The sequence below is a fragment of the Lissotriton helveticus genome, chromosome 2_1 (assembly GCF_964261635.1).
Source record: "Lissotriton helveticus chromosome 2_1, aLisHel1.1, whole genome shotgun sequence".
Classification (NCBI taxonomy): Eukaryota; Metazoa; Chordata; class Amphibia; order Caudata; family Salamandridae; genus Lissotriton; species Lissotriton helveticus.
This window is the reverse complement of record NC_136059.1, coordinates 1,406,084,264-1,406,112,206: the sequence shown is the minus strand read 5'-3', so window position 1 is coordinate 1,406,112,206 and position 27,943 is coordinate 1,406,084,264. Positions and strand designations below refer to the sequence as shown.

The window sequence follows — 27,943 nt, the reverse complement described above, 5'->3', positions numbered from 1 at the left end:
TCTCTGCTGCACAATGGCTGAATCCTGCATCAGGACTCCAACCAGTGTCCTGCCAGTGCCTCCTGTGAATGCTACTTGAGAGAGCAAAGCATACAGGACCACGGAAATGCAGAGATGGCAGCTGGCCAGCAGAGTGAAAGCCAGAGAAAATGCAGCTCGTTCCATTAACTGCTGTCCTTGCCCCTGTGATGTGTTTGCTTAATTTGGAATATTGTGTAAAAATATTCAGTACACAAAATTGTGAGGGACCAAGAATTTGAGGGACCAAGAATTTGATTGTGTGTTGATCAATCGTATATGAAGATCACACTTGATATTAAATAAGGTATACATAAAAGGTGTTGTATACAGATAGCATGCCACAATATTTACTATATACCGTAAAAACACTTTTAAGGTTTTGCTGAAATATTTGTCTATCCCCGTTAAAACATGCAGATCTGAGTTGCCTTAATTGTTGAATACTTGATGTAAGAAAGAACATTATGAAATTCAAACTTCACAATGATAAAGTGCTTATTTTCTAAAGCTTTGTACAGTGGCGCTCACATAAAGCTCAAAGCTAACAACAGAAATGCACTCTGAAATCCTTTCAGTTGCCTGCTGGTCGATTGTTATGCACTTCTTTAAGTCCAGCACAAATGCAGTGAAAATACCACAATTATCCTATTTCGTAGCACTGCTGGTAATGCCCAAACTAATGGTACCTCAGAACGATGTAGGACTGATTCACTCATGGTTTGATCTGAACATGTCACTTGTAGGCGACACATATCTGCAGTGCTTAATTCACCCAAATGTCTGACTGGCGGTCTCCAAGGTGGATGCTGGTTACTCAAAAGTCTATCAGAAAAAGGAATACAATTGAGGAATGAGAATGCCATAAATATATGCATGACCAACTTAGATGGGCCTTTTAAATTAACTTTTTTTATTCTGCAAGGATGAGCAGGCAACTGATTAAAAAAAGACTGCATGTCTGGCATTAATGAATTTGCTTAAACGTTTTCTGCTGAAGTAACTAAATTATTTCTTTTTATGGCTGCTTTTTTTCTTGCTTTGCACTAATATATCATCACTGTCTCTTCGCATGGGTTCTGCACAAGGCTATTGTGAGTATGGCTTCTTATTTATCTTCTACCATTTAGTTAGGCAGAAACAAGTATATTATTTTACAAGACATTTTGTGGTTTGCCTTGTAATCATATGCAATGAGTTTGACTCCCTAACGTTGCGCTAACATCAATTTGCAGATTATCATCTAATTCTGGAGTCTTTAACTACTAATATAGGTCTAACCTTACTGAACAGTTAACTTTAAGATTTGTGTTATATTAAAGACAAAAGAAACTGTGTATAGTTTTCTGTAGTTTTCTACAGGTGAGTGTTTATTGTAGACCCTCTCTTTAAGTCTCTTTGTACACAACTGAAACTGAACTGTTTGATTTGGTGTATTTTGGTTTTCAGTAGGATGTAAGCATTTGATTATTCAGGTCTACCTTCTACTGCTAGTCAGTCTTTGCCACCAACACTCCAACTCTAGAACACTGTTCTTACAACCTATTTAGTTCCTAGAATTATCTGTAATCTAAAAGCTGTTTAATACATTGCACACTTTTGGTGGTGCTTCTAGGATTGGACATCAAGTCTGTCTTTTGTGGTAGTTGCAATGTAAACTACATCCTGAAAGGTCTGTATAATCTTCTGAAAAATTATAGTAAGCATTGTTGACCACAATAAGTGTCTTATTTGCCATTGGACAGTAGATCATTTAGTCACAATTTTATCAGTTCAACTTGAAAATCTTAATATCTAAAGTGATGGATGAGTTGGCAGCACATTTTAGATGAGCATTGAGAGAGAAGCTTCGATTTTTTACCCCTCACAGAATGATGACATTGATAAGCCTCTTCTCTAAGTGATACGTGCCCAACTTATTTTTGGATTACAGTTGGTAGTCTCTGAAATTAAGAGCTGTTATATAAAAAGCACTGTTTTTAGATAAATATGAGAACAAGTTATTCTCAAGCATGATTTATCTCATCAGTTTCTTTTCATCTTAAGTCAGTAAATTAAGTTTAAACAGGTCCTCAATAGATGTAACTAAACTAAGACTTATATGGGTCAAATTATTATTATTATTGCAAACCCATATTCATTTTCTCCAGTTAATCACCTGCTAAATTGTATCTAGTGGAGTGACGTAAAACACTTTTTACAAATAAAATCGTCATTTCGCAGAATCAAGATTTATACACTTATAACAATACATTTGCTCATTCCGTTAAACCAGGCTGTTTACATTCTGTCCTTCATCTAATGAATGTAGAAAAACATCATCAGGGCAAATACTTGTTTCAATAAACATCCACAATTTTATAATGCTGTACCAATACAGTAGCTTAATCAAACCTACAACAACATCAGATGGTCTAATTGTCAGCCGAGATTCGGTCAACTTACATCACAAGAGAGCTGACTCTGTGTGGCGTTTGTAAGTGCCTGTGGTGGGATGAGCAAAGCACAATATCAGTTAGCTGTTTCACAGTCACCAACTGCATTACTTGAACACTAAGTGGGACATACCATTAATGTATCCTGGAAGCTTGGATAAAAAGTAATGCAATTATCATCAAGGATCACTACGCCAGACAGTCTGGTACCCCATTACAATAGATGCACTTACTATTGCAGAGTCAGGGAGTTCACTGAGTTCAGTGTCACCCAGCATTCATCCAGGACCATCGCTGTAAAGTCTGGGAACAGGGAGACAGTAGGTCCCTGCCAGTTGAACGGGCCTCTTTCTCTCGCCAGACGTAGACATGTGTTGCGGTCTTTAAAATATAACAATAGAACAATGAGCGGTCTCAGTGAGCATCCTGTTTTTGGGCGCGATACAAGTGAGCTGCGGGCTCTCTCACCAATGATTGTGGGTGTGAAGAATTCTTGGCCAAACATATCAGTTAATAGTCGATCGTCAAACTGATCTAGGCGTCCAGTGCACGTGGATTCAGGTATTCTTAAAATACGAATGTTATTCTGCTTGCTTCTTGCTTCAGAGTCTTGGTTTTTCATTGCAACTGTCTTCATGAGTCTTTCTAGCCGATCTATTTTTTTTTTTTAGCCGATTAAGCCTCCTCATGCTCCAGATCTGATACCTTGCCATCAGCAGTGTCAAATCTCCGCTCATGAGGGTCCAGTCGCTCACCCATCGTGTCTAGCCTTTTATACAAGGTCTCAAAGCAGCCATCTGTGCTAGTTAGTGAGGTAGCAAGAGGATCTGATGTACCGCCACCCTCCGCCTTTGTCGAAGCCTGTGCAGTGTCAGGAGGTTATGACCTGTCAAAAGTTAACCAGCGCTGTTTAGGGTCTCCCCAGACCATAGCCTGTGTGCAGTAGAACATAGAATGGATATCAGGTCCGGGCCAACTAGGCTATTGTAAGCAGTACTGCAGGCAAATGTGGATGAGAGTTTGTGATGATGTTTGAAGTGTGCCACCGCAGGAGGGAGCAAGGAGGTATCCATCTGTTCTCAAAGGCAGGGCACACAACCCTTTGTTTCAGAAAAAGTTATATAAGCAAGGGCAGAGAGGGATGTAGTCCTGGCAGAACTCACAGGTGCGCAAACTATAGTAGGGTCAATGTCTTGTCAGATCAGTCATACAGGAACGAACCCTCAGGCTGGTTCGCAGTGTGAGGTGTAGACACCCGAGAGCTAGTGAGAGTAGTTTTGAGCACGCCACTGGTCTCTATTCAGCAGAGCGAGAGAGGTGTAATGATAGCATTGCAGGATGAGAGCTAGACAGCATGGGTGCCCAATCGATCAATCATGGCATTTGTAAAGCGCACCACATACCCGTGAGGGTCTCAGGCGCTATGGGGGGGGGGGAATGCTGCTACTGTTCGAAGAGCCAGGTCTTGAGGAGTCTTCTGAAGGTCAGAATGTCTTGGGTCTGCCGTAGGCGGATGGGGAGGGTGTTCAATGTCTTGGCTGCCAGGTGGAAGAATAATCTGCCGCCGCCGGTCACTCTTCGGATGCGGGAGACAGTGGCGAGGGCGTGGTCAGCGGAGGTGAGCTGGTGGGTGGGGGGTGTAGAAGCTGAGTCGGCTGTTGAGGTACAGTGGTCCGGTGTTGTGGAGTGCCTTGTGTGCGTGGGTGAGGATCTTGAAGGTTATCGTCTTGTTGACAGGAAGCCAGTGCAGTTCTCTCAGGTGGGGTGTGATGTGGCTGCAGCGAGAGATGTAGAGGATCAGGTGTGCGGAGGCGTTCTGGATGCGTTTGAGCCGTTTCAAGAGCTTGGCCGAGGCTCCTGCGTAGAGGGCGTTTCCGTAGTCCAGTCTGCTGCTGACGTGGGCCTGGGTGACCATCCTTCTTGTTTTGGTGGGGATTCACTTGTAGACCCTGCATAGCATGCGGAGGGTGTTGAAGCAGGAGGAGGAGATGCCGTTGACCTGCTTCGTCATGGAGAGGGTGGAGTCGAGGATGACCCCTAGGTTGCGTGCGTGGTCGGTGGGTGTTGGGACTGTTCCTAGTGCAGTCGGCCACCAGTAGTCGTACCAGGCCGAGGGGGTGGATCCGAGGAGGAGGACCTACGTCTTGTCAGAGTTAAACTTTAATCAGCTGTTCCTCATCCAGTCAGCGACGGCCTTCCTTTCTTCGTGGAGGTTGGGTTTGTCGGTGTGGTGGTCCTTGGTGAGGGAGAGAATCAGCTGGGTGTCATCGGCGTAGGAGACTATGTAGATGTTGTGCAGTCGGGCGACGTGGGCGTGTAGATGTTGATCAGCGTTGGGCTGAGGGATGAGCCCAGGGGTACGCCACAGATGATCTCGGTGGCTTCGGAGTGGAAGGGGGGAGGTGGTCGCTCTGTGTTCTGGCGGAGAGGAAGGAGGTGGTCCAGTCCAGGGCCTTCTCTTGGATTCCGGTGTCGTAGAGGGGTGTTGGTAGTGTGCTGTAGCAGATCGTGTCGAAGGCGGCTGACCGGTCGAGGAGGATGAGGATGAGGTTTCTCCATTGTCTAGCAGGGTCCTGATGTCATCGGTGGCGGCAATGAGGGCAGTTTCGGTGCTGTGGTTGCTGTGGAACTCAGACTGGAAAGGGTCTAGGGTGCTGTTCTCCTCGAGGAAGCTGGTCAGTTGTTTGTTGACGGCCTTCTCGATGACCTTTGCCGGGAAAGGGAGCAGGGAGATTGGCTGAAGTTCTTGAGGTCCTTTGGGTCCGCCTTGGGTTTCTTGAGTAAGGCGTTGATCTCTGCGTACTACCAACTCTCCGGGAAGGTCACTATCTCGAAGGAGATGTTGATGGCTTTCTGGATATGGGGTGCGATGGTGGTGCTGGCTTTTGTTGAAGATGTGGTGTGGGCAAGGGTCTGACAGGTATCCGGAGTGGACGGTGTTCATGATGTTGATGGCGTTGTCGTCATTGATGTTGGTCCAGGAGAGCAGGTGGTTGGTGCGAATGGTGGTCGTGGGGGCAGGGGTCTCAGTGGTTGCCAGGGCAGTCGTGGCGGTGAAGCTGTTGTGGATGTCTGCGATCTTGCGGTGGAAGAAGGTGGCCAGGGAGTCGCATAGGTCTTGCGAAGGTGGGATGTAGTTGGTGTTGGAGTTGGAGAGTTCCTTCACGATGTTGTAGAGCTCTTTGCTGTTGTATGCGTTGTTGTCTAGGCGGTCTTTAAAGGAGGCCCTTTGGGCGGATCTGATGAGGTAGTGGTGTCTGCGGGTGGCGTTCTTGTGGGCTGCGTAGCTTTCCTGTGTTCGTTCACGGATCCAGTTCTTTTCCAGCTTTCGGCAGGTTTGCTTGGAGGCCAGGAGGTCTCCAGTGAACTAGCTGGCTTTCTTGCTGGTGTGGCTGTGGAGGGCCTCTTGAGTGGGGCGAGGGTGTTGGTGCAGTCGTGGATCCACTGTCTGAGGTTGCGAGCGGCGTCCTCGGGGTCGGTCAGGTCTGCGGGTGGGCTCCGGGCGAGGGTGGTGGATAGCTGGTCTTCGGTGACTTTGCATCGGCGCAGCATCTGTTGGGTGCGGTGGTGCGTGGTGGGTTTCTGGAAGGTGAAATGGATGCAACGGTGGTCGGTCCAGTGGAGCTTGGTGGTGTGGTTGAAGGAGACGTGGGAGCTTGCGGAGAAGATCGGGGTCAAGCGTGTGGCCAGTGGAGTGGGTGGGTGTTGTGACGAGTTGTCTGAGTCCGAGGTTGGTGATCAGCGTGGTGGAGTTTGTGTCGTCGTTGTTCTCGAGGTAGAAGTTCCAGTCCCCGAGAAGGATGTAGTCTGTGGAGGCAAGGGCGTGTGTGCTGATTAAGTCGGCGATGGAGTCGCTGAACTGTGGTCGGGGTCCGGGGGGTCTGTAGACAAGGGTTCCCCTGAGGGTGGTGTTGGGGTCTGTGTGGATCTGGAAGGGCAGCTGTTCGGCGGTGCTGAGGGTGTCGTCAGTGTTCGTCGAGACTTTGAGAGGGTTACTGTGGACAATGGCGATTCCTCCCCCTACTTCATTGGTGCGGTCCTTGCGGGTGATCTTATAGCCTTCCGGGATGGCTATGGCGATATCGGGTGCTGAGGAGGGGTTCAGCCAGGTCTCCGTCAGGAGGCGACGTCTGGGGTGTTGGAGTTCAGTAGGTCCCAGAGTTCAACAACGTGTTTGCATGCGGAGCGGGTGTTAAGGAGGATGCATCTGAGGTAGTTGGGTTCTTTGGTAGGTGGGTTGGCGGGCCGAATGCTGGTGAAGCTGCAGTTCCGGCAGGAGAAGGGTCCTTGGGTGTGCTTCGGGCGGCCAGGCAGCAGGTGCTTGATCGTCCGGCGTTGAGTGTGTGGAGGGTGCTGGAGTCGTAGCGGAGACTTGTGTTGTGGCGTTCGCAGGGGCCAGGGGTTCTGGCGCAGGGCACGGTCTAGGCGCGGACGGGCGCAGACAAGCTTGCCTTAGGCGCGCTAGGGCCGCAGCCGGCAGCGGCCGCCATATGAAGGGAGGGTGGAGCAGCTGGGAGGCGGGAGCGGGGCGGCGAATGGGGGGACAGGGGCGCAGCAGCGGGAAAGAAACGGGAGAGGCAAGGGGTAACAGATGGCAGAAAGGGTCACGGGGGGAGGCGAGGTAAACAATGTATGAGGTCAGGACAGAACACAGTACACAGGGATACAGCAAATAGTGAACAAAATAAAGGCAGTGAAAAATAAGCAAAATGCAACGAGAGTCAGCAGGACCTGCCTACCTAGGCAGAGAGGAGCCTCGAACCTGCGGTGGCGGCGGTGGTGAGCGCAGCAGGTACACACCGTCCCAATGGTGGAGCTGAGCGGTGAGGGGGAGCGACCTGCCTGAAGACAGGGTCAAGTTTCATTCTCTTTACCGCGCAGCGGCCTCCATGTGAAGGGAGGTGGGAGGGAGGAGCAGCTGGGAGGCGGGAGCGGGGCGACGAATGGGAGAGCAGGGGAAGGGGCCGCGGGGGCACAGTGGCGGGAAAGAAACGGGTGAGGCGAGGGGTAACAGAAAGCAAAAAGTGTCACGGGGGATGCGAGGGAAACAATGTATGAGGGCAGAAGGGAACACAGGGATACAGTAAACGGTGAACAAAATAAAGGCAGTGAAAAATAAGAAAAAATGCAACGAGAGTCAGCAGGACCTGCCTATCTAGGCAGAGAGGAGCCTTGATCCTGCGTCGGCGGTGGTTAGCGCAGCAGGGACACACCATCCCACTTGTGGAGCTGAGCGGTGAGGGGGAGCGACCTGCCTGAACATAGGGTCAAGGGTCTTGGCCCGCCGATCTCCCTAGCCCCCACCCCGCTAGGCAGATGGTCCCACAGGAGTTCAAGTTGATCCAAGCAGCGGAGGAGTAACAAGCGGCCCGGCACAAGGTTGTTATGGTCGCGGAGCTCAGGGCCAGCAATGTCCAAACTGTGTCCGCAGTCAGGCAAGGCCCATACCCATACAGGAGGTGGGAGTGGTGTATGTGGAAGGGAGGGGGGTTTGTGGCAATCGGGCCACCAACAATCCCAACAGCATCGCGGGAAGGCAGGATTGGTTTATGTGGCGTCTCTGCTGCTCCTCCTCATTTTAAAATATTTCCCGGTATGGCAGCAGGCTGGGTAGGTGGCTGTCTATTAAAGATGGCAGTGTATAGTCCAGTCCATGGCCAGGATTGTGGGGATGCGGGCAGAACTTCAGTGCTTGGCAGCCATCACAGTTGGTTGCTTGGCCAAGCCTCGACTTGAAGATCACTTTAAGACCCAACCACCCCTAAATGTTGTGCATCACCTCTTTTTCAAAGTTGACTAGCTCCAATGCAATCCTGAGCCACTCTCCCACCTGCAGTATCCCTTAAGGGATGTGCATGTCATCACAAAGATGGCCGCCTTTATCTTGTAGCCCCAGCCTCCTTGTGCCCCATAGAGCCTAGTGAACAAACGACTAAGAAGGTGGTAAGAATACAGAGTTGTACTGTGTTTTTTTAATCTTTTAAAACTGCTATTTTTCTACCCATAACTGTTTGAATTTAATTTTTGACCTGTGTGCAATTAGTATTATAAAACTGCGTTTTTTGCCTCATCACTGTTAGAATTTAACTCTTGATTTCTGTGAATTTGGTACTGTTTAAACTGCTGTTTTCCTACCCGTGATTGTTTGAAAATCTGTCCTAGTTTCCCCTGTATTGTGCTTAGGCGTGTAGGTGCAACCCCCATGCCCCCTTCCTTCCGGGTCTTTTAAAAGTTAAAAATGCTAACTACACCCTCAGAGGCTAAGGAGAGTATGTTTGAGACTGCTAAATCTGCTTAAAGGTTTAAAGCTGTGTCTGGAAAGTGTATGTAACCATCGATTTCAGCTAGAAAATGGGATTTCTTGAAGTGCACGAAAAGCAGTATTTAAGTGGCTTAGGTTGGTACCTACCTGCAGGGTGAGCCAGGAAGAATGGATGGAGCCTGTCTGTATCCAAGGAGATTGTGTTCTTCAGGAGCAGCTCACTACCCCCTGGCCATCAGCCTGTGCTATAAATTTGCTATTGGACGTTACATCTGTGCTCTGATTGGTTCCTATGCCTGGTGTTTCTATTGGACTTATGGCTTGGTTTCTGATTGGCTGCTAGGATTGGAGCTGTGATTGGTTGCATGGGCTTGATCTCCTATTGGTCCTAGGGCTTAGGGCTAGTGTTGTGATTGGGTAGGACTAGGGTTCCCATTGGCTGAAGGTGTCACCTGACCACTAGGGCTATTTAACCCTAGGGCTCAAGGTGTCTCAGCCAGTGGCGGAGAGGACAAGCGCAGTTGCCTATTTGGGACAGGTCGGGCCTAAGGTCAGATGATGCACTTTTTTCCCATACACTAGCAAGCACCTTAACCAATCCACATCCACAAACATTTTAATACTCTCGCAGCAGATTCACTCTGCTAATTTACTACAAACATGCACTAACAACAAATCACAATCTCAACAACCACCAAAAAAAACACAAACCACAGTTATTTCCCCTTGTATCCCCAACCACCACACAATGGCACCTTCACTCGCACATAAAACACCAATCCATCCTCTACCATTAACAAATCCATACATCGCAAACACAACACAAATCCACACTATATGTAACTATATTCCATCCAGACACACACTCCCTGCTCATACAAAGCACCAGCTCTACCTTCACTTACTCCTAACTGACCCCTTTCTGTCAAAACTAAACATATACTCAGCCTTCCATCATTTCAACCACCAACAACCTCCTCTTTTTTCCCAAAAAACACAATCCTTACATTCCACTCTACCACATATATTAACTCGTCCAGCGATCAGATCTAACAGAAACACTCTTAACTCTGGTCCTTCCCCGTCACGCACCACATACTTTTTTCCGCAACATATTACCAGCCCTTTTACCTTTCAGCTTCCACTCACCAACAATACTTTACTTACAAATACTTCTTAGAAATCACTACTGCTCCTCAACATCAAAACATAACACACACACCAGCACAACAAAATCTCACACAGACACCACCTCATAATTTCGGTCACAAACTAGAAACATGCACCCACTCCCACCCTCCTGACTACACAGACGCCCTAAACCAACTCTACTGCCAAGCTTTCTCTCTTCCCCAACCTACCACATATACAGCAACCACCTTATCTATTAGACAGTGAACAATCTTGCAACATGACCCACATGCTGCACCACTACCCATAACGTGTTCACCTTCCACCTTAAACAGATGCTAACAAAATAAACAACATGCCACCCATGACAACTTTGCATCTCCATGTCTACTGCACAACAAGGCTACTCTACAAAAGCAACACAGCTCACCAACTCACTCTCAACCACCATCTCTACCTCTTACACCTGCAGGCCCATCAAAATTCCTCCTTAGCCTGCTGATTGATGAATACAATACAGAAAAGCTACACTATTTATATTCCCATACAGATAATAGGGCACACCTGCTACAAGTCCACAAAATACTGCTCACTTTTCCATAAAACAAAGTAACACCATCACCAAAACAGAATCTCTAAACTGCCTACTAATAAATGCACAATCACTCTCTAAAAACAAGCATCACATATGTGATCTTCTCAATGACACACAACTGTGACTTACTCTTCATAATTGCATCATGGTTGGGAGGTGACATGGGCCAGTTCCTCTACGCTATCAAAATATCACACAAAATAGTATGGGCAAAAGAGGAGGTGGCCTAGCTATTTTATTCAAGCAAACATTAAAACTAAAGCTCACAACTTCTCCATACAAGGTTGTGAGTCCCTCTTCACCAGATGCAACCGTACACCATCTTCCTCCTGTAACTTCCTACTCCTTTACAGCCTTCCACCTAGCATTGTAACATTCCCAGACACACTTCTAGACACAGTTTTAAACCTGATAACACTGCACTCCAACCTATGCATTATTGGTTACCTAAACATTTGGTTTGACAAACCCAATATGACCCATCCGAAAACAATCATCACTGGCCTAGACGCACTGAACCTCCATCAGATCATCCAAAAACCCACACACATCACTGGACACATCCTAGATGTCATTTTTGCAAATACAGAACGTGTTACCTTTCAAAGAATTGCTCCAGTCACGTGGTAAGACCCCCATATGCTTGTTTTCCAACATAAAACAACACAAAGCAAAGCACCACACCTATACCACCTTACATGCATCCACCTATCGACGTGGAGCAAACTCAATTTTAAACACTTAGAAACACAACTAACATCCAATACAGATCTAGACAAAATAAATTCAGTTAAAACAATTCTATTTACAAAGTTTGTAGAGCATGTGTATAAGTAAACAATAATACTAAAGGGGCAACAATTATATAAAGGGCAGGAGGAAGCTGATAAATGAAAGAGTACAACGCGCTATGATTTCGTGAGCTGTAGTTAGCAAAATATTCTCTATTTAAAAAGTGTTCTAATGCAGGTATAATTGCGTAATGGAATTTATGCACTGTTGCACGTGTGTAAAAAAGGAAGAAACGGGCCTGTTAATTCGCCGCAACTTGTTCGCGTGCATATTTGCTGTTGCCCTAGTCTCGGTAAGAACGCCCTACGCGTGCACAAGCGCTATGTTGCCTAAGGGTTTGTAACGACGCAATACATGTACACAAGTGGTATGTTCATTAGGCATAATTGTGTATGGATGCAGGTACAGTAAAACAAAACCAATGACTGTTAAAGCGCTGCAACTTGTACGCGTGCATGTAACATAACCTTTCAGTCCTAGTAACAACAGATATGCATGAAAAACTGCTATGTTTTGGGATAATTGAATAAAAAATCACAAACAGCCAGCTGTAAAGAATCAATGTAAAAAGCAGGAAAAGAATATTTCAAAGCTCGCACAGGAAAAAGCAAAAAGTTGTGTTAATGCGCCACGACCTGTATGCACGCATAAGTGCTATGGAATGGAAAATTCCGAGTGTCGCATGCATACAGCATGCGCTTGTTTAACGACAAAGCGCACGCGGTGGTAAAGCATATAAGCTTCCGCGTGCATACATTAATATTTGGTGTTTAAGTAAAATGCAAAAGGCGTTCTAACATGGTGCCAGCCAGACACGCGCAAGCCATGAATGGCTGACGAAGCATACACAGTAGTAAGACACTAAAACGGTCTCATGTATATATTAACCTCGTTTGGTGGTTCCCGTAAATAGTAAAAGGTGTAATAACATGCCGCCATTAAGACGCGTACACATTTCCTGCTTGTGAGGTGTTGAGCATGGTGGTTCCCGTAAAAAGAAAGAGGTGTAATAACCTGGCACCATTGAGACGCGTCCCCATTTTCTGCTTGTGAGGTGTAGAGCAAAGAAGAAAGAGATGTGATCATATGGTGCCAGCAAGACGCGTGCTCATCTCGTCAATCAGGCGTTAAGTGACGAAGCAGGAAACGTGTTAATGTGTCGCCAGTTGTACACACACATATCCTCTGCCCTAGTAGCAAAAAGTGAAACAATAGAATAGTAGTTGTTGTAAAAAAGTAAGTTTGTCTAATTCTAAATGAGGTTTAAGAGCAAAAGTGCCTAAAACAGCAATGTAAAAGAGCAAACGGCATACTAGGCAGCAAGTGGGAGTAAAAAAACATCTGTTAACAAGACAATAAATGAAGATGGCATATATGTATAATAAACTATAATACAGAAATGGCAAGGAACGTAAAAGGAAGGAGGAATACAGTAAGCGAAAGAGTGGAATTTGCTATGAAGCTGTGAGCTGCACAAATGAAATCGCTTTTTAGGAAAAAAGTGTTGGAACTTTGGTACATTCCCACTGTGTAAGCTATGCGATTTTGCCCATATGCAAAAAACACAAGGAGAAGAGCTGTTAATGCGCTGCAAAAATGTACGCGCAAACATTTGCTGTTGCCTAAAGGTTTGTAACGACGCAATATGTGTACACCAGTGGTATGGTGTAAACCATGTACATTATGCAAATTGTGTAGGGATGCAGGTACAGGAAAGAAAAAAAAATGACTGTTAAAGCGCCACAACTTGTACGCGTGCGTATTACATAACCTTTAGTACCAGGAAGAATGGCATATGCGTTAAAAACTGCTGTTTTGGAATACTTGCGCATGAAATCACAAACAGCCAGCAGTAAAGAATAAATTAAAAAAGCAGGAAAAAAATATTAAAAGCTCGCATAGGAAAAAGCAAAAAGTCGTATTCATGCGCCACAACCTGTATGCGCGCACAAGTGCTATGGATTGGGAAATTCCGGGTGTCGCATGTATATATTATGACAAAGCATATGCAGTGGTAAAGCATATAAGCTTGCGCGTGCATACATTAATATTTGTTGTTTAGATAAAATGCACATACGTGCTAACATTGCGCCAGCCAGACACGTACACATCTCCTATTGTGTAAGCACTAAGCAATGAAGCGGGAGGCGTGTTAATGCGGTGCCACTATGGAATGTGCTATGAAGCCGTGAGTTGCACAAATTAAAATGCTTTTTATGTAAAAAGTATTGAACTTTGGCTATGCGCTTTTGAACGTATGCAAAAAAAGCAAGGAGAACGACTGTTAATGCGCTGCAATTTCTACGCGTGCTCATTTTCTGTTGCCTGAGGGTTTGTAACGTCGCAATACGTATACACAAGTGGTATGGTGTAAACCATGCCCACTCTGCGAATTGTGTATGGATGCAGGTACAGGAAAGCAAAAATAAAAATGACTGTTAAAGCGCCGAAACTTGGACGCGCGCACAAGTGCTATTATTTCAACTGTCGCATGCATATCTACTGCGTTTGTTTAACGAGAAAGCACATGAGATGGCAAAACATATAAGCATTAATGTTTGGTGTTTTGGTAAAATACAAAAGGCGTGCTAACATATCCTGCAGACACGTGCACATCTCATATCCTCTGAGCAAGGAAGCGTGAGGCGTGTTAACGCGGTGCAACTAATAGGCGTGCACATCTCCTGTCCTGCCACTACAGCTAACGCCGCCGTACGCGTTCACATTTGCTGTCTTTTATTACAGCAAGGCATCAGGAGGCGTGTTAACACAGCGCCAGTTATACACGTGCACATCTCCTGCATATGCCACTTCAGCTAACGCCTCCGTACGCGTTCTCAGCAGATGTCTTTTATTACAGCAAGGAAGCCGGAGATGTGTTCACACAGCGCCAGTTATACACATGCACATCTCCTGTCCTGCCACTTCAGCTAACGGCACCGTACGCGTTAACAGCGGATGTCTTTTAAGTGCGTGCACCTATCCTGTCCCCCTTCGCAAAGCAAGTCGGCAACATTAGATCTCTCCTAGGCAAGCAGCGCATAGCGCTGCATCGCTAGGCGAGACCTAAAAACAACTGATATTTCTGTTATTCAGAATACTACCAGAACACCAACCAACACTGATGGGAAATTAACTACTCTGAGACTATTAATGACTTAGCTAGAAAAGACAATGTAATTGACCTACTACAGCTATTTCCTGCAAAATCAGTAATGACTGAGCAGCTTCTGGCCCCTCTCCAGTCTATACAAATTCATCATCTGCAGATACTTCCACTGCACCAATTATTAAACCAGATAAACCAAATAGAGGTACAAGCTTTACTTTTGCCTCATAGGGTATCTCTTGCACATGAGGCGAAACAACACCAGGAAGTACTTCTCAATTGTCAAGATTGGGGCAAACCTCATCATTCATCCCCCAAATAAACCAACGGCCATTGGCACAGCAGACCCAGCTTCTGGAATATGTGAGCCTTTTTATACTTATATATACAAAAGATGCTTAAAAATACTGCAAAAAATAACCAAAAATGTTATCAAAACAAATGTAGAAACTGTTTCAAGCATTACTTATAATTTACATATTAGGAAAACATATCCAAAAATTATAAAAAGCTGCAATTTAAGCACAGTTCTCTAGGAAACACAACAATTCAGCCAGTGATAGTGATCTTTTATCTTTTATTCTATTTCTTTTCAGCTTGCACTGCCATCGCATTTCGCGTTAATAAAGGCTCAGGGCAAAATTGCACAAATTATGGTCGATTTCTTTTAGCTGTACCACGACGTCACAGTCTATCAGAACATTCTATCAGTCTATACTGCAAATGTTATTTTACAAGAATAGGGCTCAATGGCTTTCCATCCAGATACAGCAAAAGTAATTTAACAAAATAGCATCCGGCAGGGGTATCCACTTCGTGCCATGTTCAGCAATATGATACAAACCGCACTGCAGCATCTCGTAAAATGTGAGCAGCCAAATTGCTTATGCTGTATCTGGATGGAAATGCCATTGAGAGCTATGCCTGTAAAATAACATGCGCATTAGACTTGACGCGTGTGAGGTTCATCGCAAGGATTCATCCCTCAAACAAACTCAGACTTGAATCGATAAGTTCCAAAAATGTAGGCAACATGATACAAAGTAGCAGAGTGGGGATATCCATACTTGAAGTTGAAATGCCAAAAGACAGCCCTATGTTTCAGCAATTGAGAGCTCACAGACATTTTATCAGCAAAACATCCCTAGCAATTGTCCACATTCTTAGCAATGGTATGAAGGGTGAGAGACTAAATAATCAATATATCTGTTTACAAGAACATTGGGAACATTTTTAATTAAATCTGCGCAACTTTACATCATATGAAGAAAATGCAACAAAACTGAAATTTGGCCAACCAACTGGACGGCTTATTAAGTTAATTAAGAACAATTCCAACCTACGAGGTTTTGTGATTAAAACATGTTAGACATATGTGCTGGTAGTACTAATAAAGAATTCTGCAAACGCTCCATTACTAATAATTAACATTTCCTTTCCACCCACTCTGAAGGATCAAATTCTGCTTGCTTCTATTTTAGAAGAATGTAAAAGAATTATTGAACAGCGTAACACGATTCCATGTATAATAACTGAAGACATCATCTAAAATTTACTGGAATTCTTTTCAGATATTTTCCCTGGTGAAGATTAATTTTTCAAATTCCTTTACTTAACTTTATAAGGTAACACTGGAAGCAGACAAAGAAATCTGTAATATTAAAAATGTTCTTTTCTGAAATAGTATACATCTGTGTTAATGGGTGCTTTGCTATAGACGAGTCTGCAAAAGCGACCACAATAAAATCCATTATTGACTTTACTTTAATACATTTCCCTAATTACCAAATCTGTAAATATTTTGAAATAGTGCCAGGACAAAAAAGCGATCATAACCCTCAACCTTAGCGGAACTAGAACTCCAATCACCGCATGGATTGGCACATGCGAGCCAATATTACAAGCGGTGCAAACGTTTCTATCCACTTCCATCAAAGGAGGCCTATGTTAAAGAAACTTGTCTCAAACTCAACGCTTTGTCAAATAATTACAGAGCAGATATTTCAGAAAGTCCTTAAGCCATTTATTTTGATTGTGCAACCCATCAGCCGCTCTAACCGAAAAGGCAAAGTAAGCGGACATGCAGAAGAACTGTCAACCATCAAAATAAGTGAGTTCGGCAAAAATTGGGCTGAATTTCAGAAAGCAGTTGTCATGAACAACACGCCCTTCTGGGCTCTGATTGGCAAAGGAACATTTACCTACAGGTCTGCAACTGATTACTACATCTTGATTGAAACCTTGGCATCTTATCTGAAAAATCTTTTTCAGCGCAATTTCTCCTTTAGTCCCACTTGTGACTTAAAGCAATAATAGGCTGAAGTTCTATCCTTGTTTTCAAAATGTAGAAATTCTCGTGCCTCGGGGTCACATGATATTCCTGATGCAGTAATAAAACGGAACCCACTGTTGTGTTACCGTCTATTAAAGTCCTTGTTTAATCCTGTCCTTTCATCCAGACAAGTACCTCCCGCTTTGCAAGGGTCAATAATTCAACCAATCCACAAAAAAGGCCCCAAAAATAACCCAGCTCAATTTCACTTTACAGTCCTGAATGCAGAAGGAATACTATGTGTCCAACTAGGTTTCAAACAGAGTTCCATCTTGAAAGTACAATGACCCACAACATAATTGCTTTAACGCTACTTGCTAGTAAGGAACAACTGCAAAAGAAGACTCAGTGTGTGTGCTTTTTTCACTAAACTGCAGCTTTCAAGAAAGGGAACAATCACCTATGGGCAAAGCTTCTATCTTTGGGCCTCAATAGCGCTCTACTGTATCTCATAATAGCCTTAGATAGAAACACATGGTTAAAGGTGAAAGTGGTGGACTCCATAATCTCTCTAGAGATTCCAGGAGAAATGGAATGGATTAAGGGTACGTGCTTGCACCCCTTCTTTATTCGCTTTACATCTCAGACATACATTCCTACATTCATAGCACTACTTTCCACACTAACTGGGAAACCCACAGATACGCCACTTCGCTAATGCCAATAATCTTATCATCTGAACTCTATAACCAGTTAAAAGTTCTAAATGAATTCAATCTAAAGAACAGTTTGACAGTCAATATCATAAAAACAAAAATACTTTGATTTATTACAATCAATACAACTATGTAACTGAAAGCTGGGTCATCAACTAATTAACTCGACTATTTAGTCTTTACGATTGGCGCAAAGTGCACAGCCCTTCAACATCTGTTAAGGCTCGAGTCAAAAGCATCCGTACTAACTAAATGAATAAGGAAGTTTGTGAAAATATAAATTGGAAGATCAATTAATTCAACAATTCGAGCTCTGGCCTCAAAGCTTCTACCAGTTCTAACTTGCGCTTCGGTTTCTTTTCCCGATAAAAATCGGTACAAACTTTAGACAATCTCTTTTGCTCACTCGCTCTTCCTCTCTCTCTCTCTCTCTCTCTCTCTCTCTCTCTCTCTCTCTCTCTCTCTCTCCCCCCCCCCTCACTCTCCCCCCCTCTCTCTCTCTCGCTCTCGCTCTCTCTCTCTCTATATATATATATATATATGGCGGAACTTGTCACACAGAACAAAGGAAGTCCAAATACTAGTAACAAAGAGCCGACCCAAGAGGTGCTGGTGAACGGTGATTTATTCCATAAGAGCCAGCGCTGCCGCCATGACGCGTTTCGCCTCCAAGGAGGCTTGATCACATGACAAACAGCGAGCATCGAGCTAGACTTTTAAAGTGACAGTGCATCATATTGTGTCATGGAAATGAAGGAAATACTTCATAACGTAATTGCTGCAAACATATATACAACAACGGAAAAGTGGATAGAGCCCTAGTGGTGAATAATATCAGTAATATTTCACTGTTGCACGGATTATCAATACATGAATTGACATTATGAATATGAATGGGAATTGCTACATTTGCATGATTGTAACTTAATTGAATATCATATGGTTCAAACCTTGTTTAAACATAAAACTATAATGTGTACTAACTTTGAACCATTGTAAGATGGCCAATGGAAAAACATACCTTTGTAAATCTTTTAAGGCCACCCTTTTGTGTATATATATATATATATATATATATATATATATATATATATATATATATATATATATCGGTATTTAATCTTCGTTCCTTATCTTCTCATCCGAAGGTACTCTGGGCGCCCAATCTTCCCTCTGTTAAAACTCTTCACAGGAAAAAACGAATTACTTTTGTGAATGTGCCATGGCTAGTCCAGGTAGTATGAAGAGCTCTATCTACCAGGATCTCTCAATGGCCCCTCAGAGTTATTTTTAATTTTCTGTATCAAACATCTCATCTGTAAACCAGGAATATAATGTACCACCTTTAAAGAATTTGCTGAAAATGACTGGACTCAACGCAAAAGTTCTGTAAGGAAGATACTGAGTGGCACAACCAGAATGAAAGATCTGGTAGTTGTGTCCTTCTAAAAACACACAAGTACCTTTAGGAATCCTATTTCCAGTCTTGGTCGCAATATGTAGACTCCAATCTTGAAGGCACTACTAAACAGAAATGTTTAAGATTGTATCTACTTTATATAATAGTAAAGGAGTTCAAAGGTACATAAACTAAGAAATCGTCCTAAAAAACCTGCAGACTTTGGCACTTGCAAGAGACTTTAGAGCACATTTTAAGTATTTTCTCAAGTTTGGGCGCTATAGGAAGCAAATATCTCCTGCCAGCATTAAAAAAATCATCTATTTGTACTATAAAAGAAGTAAATGGGATATGCTTCACTCTACAAACAAACATCTTTATTGGGAAATAAATGAAATTCTTGGACCCTGCTTACGACAGACTTGCTGACTGTTATCAATAGAACTTTGCTTTTACCTACTGATGGTTTAATTTATTAATATCATGAGCAGATGCTAATATTGGTCAAAGCCCGAAGCATTGTTTTTGCGCTGTACTCATTAAATACTATGCATACAAACCTATTAACATTATTTTACCTCTGGTATGATGACACTTGCAGTTTGTTGCTTCATTTTACTTATATGCTGCTGTTTGAGTGTAATTATTATTATTTTTACAATAAAATATTACTACTATGCTGTTTAGTGCTGTTCAGTTAAAGGTTGCTTTCTCTGCTTCAACATCGTGGCTTATTTAATCAGGGGTTTGCTATACATAGAACCGGCATGCGTGCTTGCCCTTTGCAATGTATGTCACCTTGTGCTTGAAATGCTGTTGCTTAGAAAAACTTTCTTCATAAAGTTCTCCACTGCTCCTTAGAGCGCAGTTTGCAGTAGATAACATACTGAAAATAAAATAGCAACATCATAGTTTGTAGGCTGGGCCTACCTGTTTTGCCCCATGTGATTTCTAGGTCAAATACTGCAATATCCATTGCTCAGCCTGTCTTCTTTCCTTATAGCTTGAGTTATCTGTACACAGACGTGATACCAGAAGGGAATTGAGGTACAATGTAGGGGAATCAAAGGTACCCCAAGTGCGTACAATATAGTTTGTTTTATTTGATTTCATATTGTATCACACCTTCTCTAAATGTCTATTGGAAGGTTTTAACATTAAGTACAGAATTAACACATTTATATCAATTGAAGAGTTGGAGAGATTACAGTACATAGATGAGATTAAATGAGAGCACGAAAAGTGCAAATATGGGGGCTATAAGTTTGGATTGTGGGATTATTTCAGAGCATTTAAGGTGAGAGCACAAGGAAAACAGGAAAGGGGTAGTAGAAACATAGTTTAAGGCAGAATGATTGTGGTATATAAAGACAGCGGTGTCTCCATGTTTTAGTCAATCAGCTAAATGATGACGTACGCTATAGCATTGGGTGCAGGTCAGAGAAGAGGGCGATAGATTTTCATGCTATGCAGATAAGTTAAATTTGCATGCACTCAATATTAATCAAACCAATTTTCATAGCCTGTTGTTATCCTAAAATCTGGAATGGATCTGTCACTCTTGGGTTTAAAGTGAAAATCATTGACCTAAGGTAACATTTGTATTGGGGGTACGATATGTAACAAGTAGTTGTACATCCATTGTGTTAGCAGCCCAGATAACACAGATCTACCTATTTTCAATAGGCAGCAGAATGTTGAGTGTGTGCCAAGTGTGTAGGGCAAATGCTGATGTGACTAGTTGCACTTAGTTTTGGGCCAGCGCTGTAAACTGATATTCATAGGTTCCTGGCAGTCCCTAGTCATTTGCGCAAAAGAGTGCATTCTACAGGAATCTCTTAAATGGTCTGTTTTAATTCCAACTCTGATAAAGGGGAGGAATTTAAACATAGACACATCTTCATGTACAGGATGGTTATTTGTGTACAGACTGAATGCAATCGGATAGATATCAGAATTCTGCCTTCCTCTATAGCAGTTTTTTATTAAGACTTGAGAAAGGCATAGTTAAGCAATACCCAAATGTAAGAGTGCATCCTAGTGCATTAATAATGGCTATATTTGGGTTGGAGAACATCCTGACTGTGCCAGTTGGGCTTAACATGCCAAGGTGTACACAATATAGATTTTACACACTGAGTAAATTAGGCACACTCACTCGTTTTTTAATACAGGCATGTGCATCTGTCTGTTTTCTTCAACATTCCCATTTGCAAATTTCATGGAAGATTAATAATTCACTTGTAATTAGGTTCCTTTTCAGATGTTGCTTTATTTAAAGGGTTTATGACCTATAATGATTTACTTGTAAACCTTAAAACAAATATTTTTTTCAAAATGTTAACTTTTTAAGGAAGAAATAATAGAAAAGGAATTTTTGTTGAGTGATTTAAAGATTTGTCACAGGGATTTGTATATATGTTTTCCAATACGTGGCAAAATCATGTTTTTCCTTTAGTATTCTAATGATGACAACCAAATAGTTTGAATAATAGTGGTGGCAGAACTATACTCTGAATAGAGCTTTTAATTAACCAAATTGGTGAGACCAATTAGATATCATTAATGTGAACTTTTATTTTCATAATGTTGAGAACCAATGGCAATTTATATATGTAAAATTTTATATCTAGAAGCATTGTTTCTATTGCCAGATAGTTTGTGATCAAGTCATACCCTACCAAGCAATATATCACATTGGAGAGCAAAGGCATTTGCTGACTTTATTTTAAGTGCCCTTTGTGTACAACCTGAATGCCGGCAAACATCTGCCGAAAGAAAATCACCTCAACAAAGCATTCATGCCTAAACTCAGTGCATCATATAACTGAACCATACAGTAACGTTGCTAAAATTTTGTCTCAGCATGCAATTTTTTATGGCTATACCAATAATCCTTGTACTTGTTGAAAGAATTTAAATACGATCTCTTGGATCAGGTCCTTTATCCACTAAATGGCGTGTCCATAAAAGGTTCCAAATACCAAAAATACAGGCTACATCAATGTAACTCCTCAAAAGTGACAGGTAGCCTGCCATATTTAATTACTTTGGTCTCAGCCTGCAAAAGACGTTTCCCTTACCACTAAAAAGTATAAGGAAAAATGTAGGGGGAAGGTAATTCCTGCCATTCCAAATGTTACATTTTGATATGCTCCCAGAATCAGTGAGATGTATTGAAAAACGTTTCCCTTTCAGAAAAGCAATCAGAACATTTGTGTCTTTGGGTGATATTCCATACGAGTTATTAGCTGTAGTTTTGGTCGTTAGTAGCTTACAAAATAATGAATGGGTTTTATTTATTACTAAATAGGTTGACTTGTGATAGAATGATGAACAATCAGTAATAAATACGGTATATATTGTATCCTTACTGCAGAACTGGAAACTAGTGTAAATCATCTGTCTGATGCCATATGATTTTACTACAATCTTTAGTTGTAGCATACAAGTGCAGAAAATGTATCACTGTACCCTTACAAAATGATGCGTCATTGTTAAGTTTTTTAAACTAATGTTTCTGGTACTTACTCTAAACAAATCTTTCATCGTGAACAGTAGATAACTTTTAATTGGCTTTCCTTTCTCTTTTAGTCGCTTTTACTGAAAAAGAAGTTGGAAGAGCACCTGTAAGTATTTTACCACAAGTGAAAATTAATTATGCCATCTATTGTATTAAACTGAGAGGTCAATATAATTGCTGAGCACAATATTTTCAAATAAGAGTGGTATCTTATGTTATGTTAGGTTGATTTGTATGGTGCAGCTTATCACCCTTGTGGGTGTCCAGGTGCTGGAGCAACACCGTGGCTTGGAGGTGCTCGTAATTGAACAACCAGGTCTTCCGCTTCTTGTGGAAGTTGAGGAGTGGTGTAGCAGATCTGCTGTGTTCAGGGGCTAATATTTTGAAAACGTAGCATACTTCCAGAATCTGTATGTCTTTATTTTATGTATTCTATGATTTGAAGATTTTGGCAATTAGTTCACATCACGATGAGCAAGAGAAAGAAATCCAGTTATGTTTCATCTCACAAGGGACTTTAAAAAAAATGTAGATTTGCAACAAGCTCACTAAAACTATTCAGAGCAGTTTATCCCCAGAAGACGGAAAATGTGATTCCTTACTCCCACCGCTAGCTCCCCTAGAACTGCTCTTCTGAGTTTTCCACAATGACAGACAAGCACAGATGCAAGTTGCTTCTTCTAAGATCCCAGCCACTAACAATAGGCAGGTCATGTCATGCACACCAATAGATACCAGGCAGTACTTTAAATCAGCAACAAACCCTTATTATTAGAGGGTAATGATTGTATGATTGCACTTGCATGCAACTGACATTTCTGGGAAGACATTATTTTTAGTAGGAATCTGCTACCATTGAAGACCAATTCAAGGCCTTCTTGAAGTTGCAGGGACCACTGCACCACCAATCACCCTGACTCTTCCTATCTCTCTTTAAGTCGGCACTCATCACCAGTAGGCCATGATCTAACATAACATTGGGAAGAAAAGCCACATGAATTCCTGCTACAAGCTGGCCCTCAACAATGGAAGCCTAGTAGGCGCTTTTAGCTATTTTGTAAACTAAACACATAATTTGCTATATTAGACCTCCTTAAGTCTCCTGGCGGAGTGAAAACAATTGTGATTCTAATAAAACAATAGAGTATTGCTGACATTATAACTAATTTGTGACTCAGCATGTGATTTTTTAAGTCTTTGCTTTATCTTTTTTAAGGAATGCTGTGCAAGCTGTACATCACAAGCATTTTGAATTTGTTGCTTGGTGAGAACTAGTTGCTTTGGCTCTAAAGGCTTTTGAGATATCTTTATGATAGAGTCTTCTAGCTACAGATTCCTCATCTTTAGAATGTCCACTGTCGCTGGAGCAGCCTTGAGAACGGCACTGTCCCCTCAACTTCAAACAGAATTGCGAGACTTCTGTCAGTGTTCGGCAACATATAGCTTTGCATTCCTAGATCGAATTTGTGTTCGTAAGGGCACAATGCTTGCAGGACTTGGAGTTGTGCGTCAAAGCCAAACACTAGAGGCACACCTCATGGGGACTTGGCAAAGACATTTCCTCCTGAATCGGTTTTGGTTCAGCTTTGACTCCAGAGCCAAATCCACACAAGGACCACAATCCCTTGCAATTCCAACTGAGTCAACTCCAGAGGAGGACGTCAACCTCATAGTTACGTCTCTCAAGCCCAATCTGTCTCCACCGCAGATGAAATCATGCACTAGTTTTAACATTCACCCCACCACCTTCTGTCCTTCCAAGGAAGCTTGCTTTGCCAAGGTTACTACAAGGGCAGACAAAGTCCTAGATTTATAACTGAACTAAGTTGAAGTAAAGGCTAACGTCGTCACAGTGGTTCCGAAACCTGGACAGTACTCATCAGAACCTCTACTGCCATTCAATGAGGCTCTAACATTGATACACTCATGGGCATGTGGTCTTAACCTTGTTCTTGTCCACCAATGAACATATGAGTGGTACGTTGCCATAGACCAGCTGCTTATGACTGTCTTTTTCACGCAGCATCCTGCTCTGCAGAGCCTGATGGTTCAGGACTCCACCAGCAGAGTTAACCCCAATTTCTTTCCTAAGGTCTCTCCCGACAGGGAGTCAAAGAATGGAGGTGTTTGGCAAGAAGATGTTTTCCTTTACCAACCTCGCCCCTGGGACAGTCAGTCAGCTCCTTACTGGGACTTTACTCCCACGCTTTATGGGACTCAATAGCTGAAATATTATTTGCTGTCCCATAGTAATTCAGAGCCAATTTGACACATACCGTTTAGGGTGACCAAGATGGTGTCAAGCAAGTCATCAGGATTGGTTGGGAGGACTGCCTGGGCAGGGAGGTCAGCACTAGCCTGGTGCTCTGGTTCCATGTATGGATGAAATCCACTACCTTTTCAGGTGACATTCAAACTTCACTAATCGACACGCCAATTGAATGAATTAAGTTACATTTATAAAGGGTGTTGAGCAAAAGGAGTCTAAGCGCTAGCACCGGATGAGCTACTTTGACGAAATAGAAAGGAAAATAACCTTACACATCATTACGGTTGAGAAAAGAGGTACGTTTTTAATTGCTTACGAAAAGCTGCATTTGAATCCAAACTTGGAATACGGGTAGGGAGCAAGTTCCAAAATGAAGCTGCTATCCCTGAAAAAGTGCACCCACCCCATCTGGTCATACGAAAACTGGGAATATTCACCTTCTTCATAGATGAGGATCTCAACTGTCTCTTAGGCATGTACCAATTAAAAGCAGTTCTCAGGGGCTTAGATCCCTTAAGAGGGAGTGCATTATGGACCATGCAAAGAGCTTTAAAAGTCACGCGCTTCCTAACATGTAGCCAATGAAAGGAACACAAACCCTCCTTAACTGAAAGATGGTTGGTGACATCCAGTTTCAACTGGGCTGCTGCATTTTTGATGTTTGAAATTTTTCGAACGAGGATTTGTTGGTATTTAAATATAGAGCATTGCAATAGTTGTGACGTAATAAGCGATATAACCACTGCAATTCTGAGTTCAGCCAGAACAAAGGGGGAAGATCTTCTTCAAAATCTTGATAATGAAGGTGCAAGAGCTCACTGTCCCATTGACCTGAGAGTCAAATGTCATGGTGTAATCAAAAATCAACCCTAGATTTTTTGCAGCAGCTCCTGAGGTAGGTAAGGGGCCAGGTAAGGGGCTACGTGTCTCTGGCCGCCAACTCTCTGACCACACTGAGTTTTGTGCTCCAAAGACCAAAAATAAAAGTCTTTTAGGTGTTAAGTTTAAGCCAATTTGCCTTCATCCAGATGCATTTGTTCATCATGCAAGAGTTGAACTTGTCTGCCACCAGTGACATATCAGAAATAGAGACAATGATGTGGGTGTCATCCGCATAAGACAACACCTGGAAACCAAAGAATCGCACCAATTTTGCCAAGGGAGCCACATAAAGATTTTACAATGTGGGTCTTAGGGAGGAACCCCGTGGATCTTCACATGGGAGCCTAAAAGGTTCTGCCCTATAATCCCTGCATCTGACTGTATGGGTGCTATTTATCTGAAAGGATCCCAGGAGGTCTGAGTCAATATCCCTCAACCCCGCTTGATGCAGTCTTTGCCCCAGTTGGGATGGAGATATCCTATTGAAAGCCGCAGACCGGTTCAACATTACCAGGATAGCCACACCTCCCTGATCCACCTGGCAACAAATGGAATCTTTTGCGGCGACCAGTGCCAATTCCATGCTGTGGCCTCTTAAGAACCTTTTCTGCGATGGGTCCACATGATCTTGTACGATTGTATACTTCATGATCTTGTACGATTGTATACTTGGCTAGTTCTTGATTAATCTTTTTATCTGAAAGAGACCATTAGTTATGGATTCCTTACCTTAGAATTACCCAAAGGCATCAGACTGGATCCGGAGAATTTTTTCCTCAGCAGTACTCCTGCACGTCAGTAGGTGGCGATGATCAACTTCGCTTTCATCATTGGCGTCGTGGTCGCCGGAATGACGTTGCAGTATCTACTTAGACACCGCCACTCCTCGCTGACGTCAGTTCTTTCTTTTTCTGCGTCAGCCAGCGCAGATCCGGAGAGAGAGATACCTCTAGTCACTTTTTGACTGTTATTTTTCGGCTTTTTGTTGACATCTTTTTCGAGTCGCTCGACTCCTGGTACACAGGGATGTCACATCGGCGTGCCGGCTTCAAACCTTGTGGCTCCTGTCACAAGTTGATGTCGGTTACAGATCCGCACCTTGTGTCCCTGTGGTGCTTGGAGCTCTACCACGACCAGAAGTCGTGCTCTGACTGTCGGGCCATGAATCCGAAGTCTTTGAGGGAGCGGTCCGAAAAGCTTCTGGATAAACGACAGTCCGCTCCGCGCCACTGGAGATCCTGGTTGAGAGGGAGGTCGCTGGACCGGTCGCGGAGTCACCACCATCACTCCTTGTTGAAGTCTTTGTCTTCTGGTAAGTCGAGGCACAAAAAGAAGGTGAAGAAGCACCATCGCTCTTCACGTTCTCCCCGTCCCTTGGCAGACGCAACGCAGGATGCGGAAGGTAGTCGAGTCGGCTCAGAGCGTCCCTCCCTTCCCGGGAGCCGGAGCGACCCCTGCCCAACTTTGTAGTTTTTACAGGGTCCTACACCCCATCTTTGGGCAGCCCAACTCCGCCGGCGTGCCTTTGGGCCTCGCAGACTCGGCTGGGGATTCTAGGCCTTCGATGCCGGCGGCTTCGGTCCGAGCGCTGCAGGGCCAACACGATATGTGGGGTGGGCAGTGTGCCCATAGAAAGGTCTGTATTGATGATGTGATGTCTATAAAATATTGATTGGGGGATTCACTATGAGAAGTTCTGAAGGGTGGATAGAAATCTGGACAAGACCCTAATTTCAAAGAGGGACACTCAGCCCAGTATGTTTAGCACTAGAGTTACCCATCGTAGGTCCGATTTTATGTAGGCTACAAGACATGCCATATTAAGGGGCCATGCTTGTTCTGGTGTGTGGGATTTATGTATCCTTGGGTATTTAAAGCTAAGCTTTCTGGTCAGTATGGACGAGAAATAATGTGTGACTATGTTATAGACTTCGATCAGGGCCAGCAGTGATTCCTCTTTATTTACTCAGAATTCAGAGGCCTCTTCATACAAGTGAAGGAGTTAAAAATAACGTTGTCCCGTAAATTAGGGTTCACTAAGTAGAGGAGTACATCGTCCGCATATAATGCAATTTTCTCCTCCCAGAGCTTTCCCCTTTCCATCCCTACCTCTGGGCGTCACATCGTACTATCCTGGACAGGGGCTTTATCCCAAGGGCAAAATGTGTGGAGAGAGGGCAGCCCTGTCGAGTGCCTCCCTGGATGGGGAGCAGATCTGATAAAAAGCCAGTGACATGTGGTTGTGAGTAAAGTTAATCAATGTATCCATGTATGCGAGGGCCAAGTCCCATTTTCACCAGCAACGCCCTCAGAAATGTACAGAGTCACAGACTTGAAGGCCTTCTCAAAGTCTAGGAGAAGGAGGGCACATGGTTCAGTAAATCCAGCTGGGAGTTCTGTGATCCTATCGGCGTGGGCTACATGAGTTTGGGATGTTAGAAATAGGGGGACATACACACTGAAAATATTACAATGTTTACCCTCTAAGAGGCTCTGCACACCAGTGTATCTACTCTGAAGGTTTGTTACAGTTTTGAGAA

General features: G+C 43.3%; 1 protein-coding gene across 3 annotated transcripts in view; it reads left to right on the top strand.

Moving 5' to 3' along the window:
* Positions 1-27,943, top strand: part of HOOK3 (hook microtubule tethering protein 3) — a 1,014,571-nt gene that overhangs the window by 781,539 nt on the left and 205,089 nt on the right. For all 3 annotated transcript variants that reach the window (XM_078676339.1, XM_078676338.1, XM_078676340.1), the window contains one exon: positions 22,324-22,358. In XM_078676339.1, the coding sequence (XP_078532465.1) occupies positions 22,324-22,358 (35 nt within the window). The remainder of the gene's footprint in view (positions 1-22,323; positions 22,359-27,943) is intronic.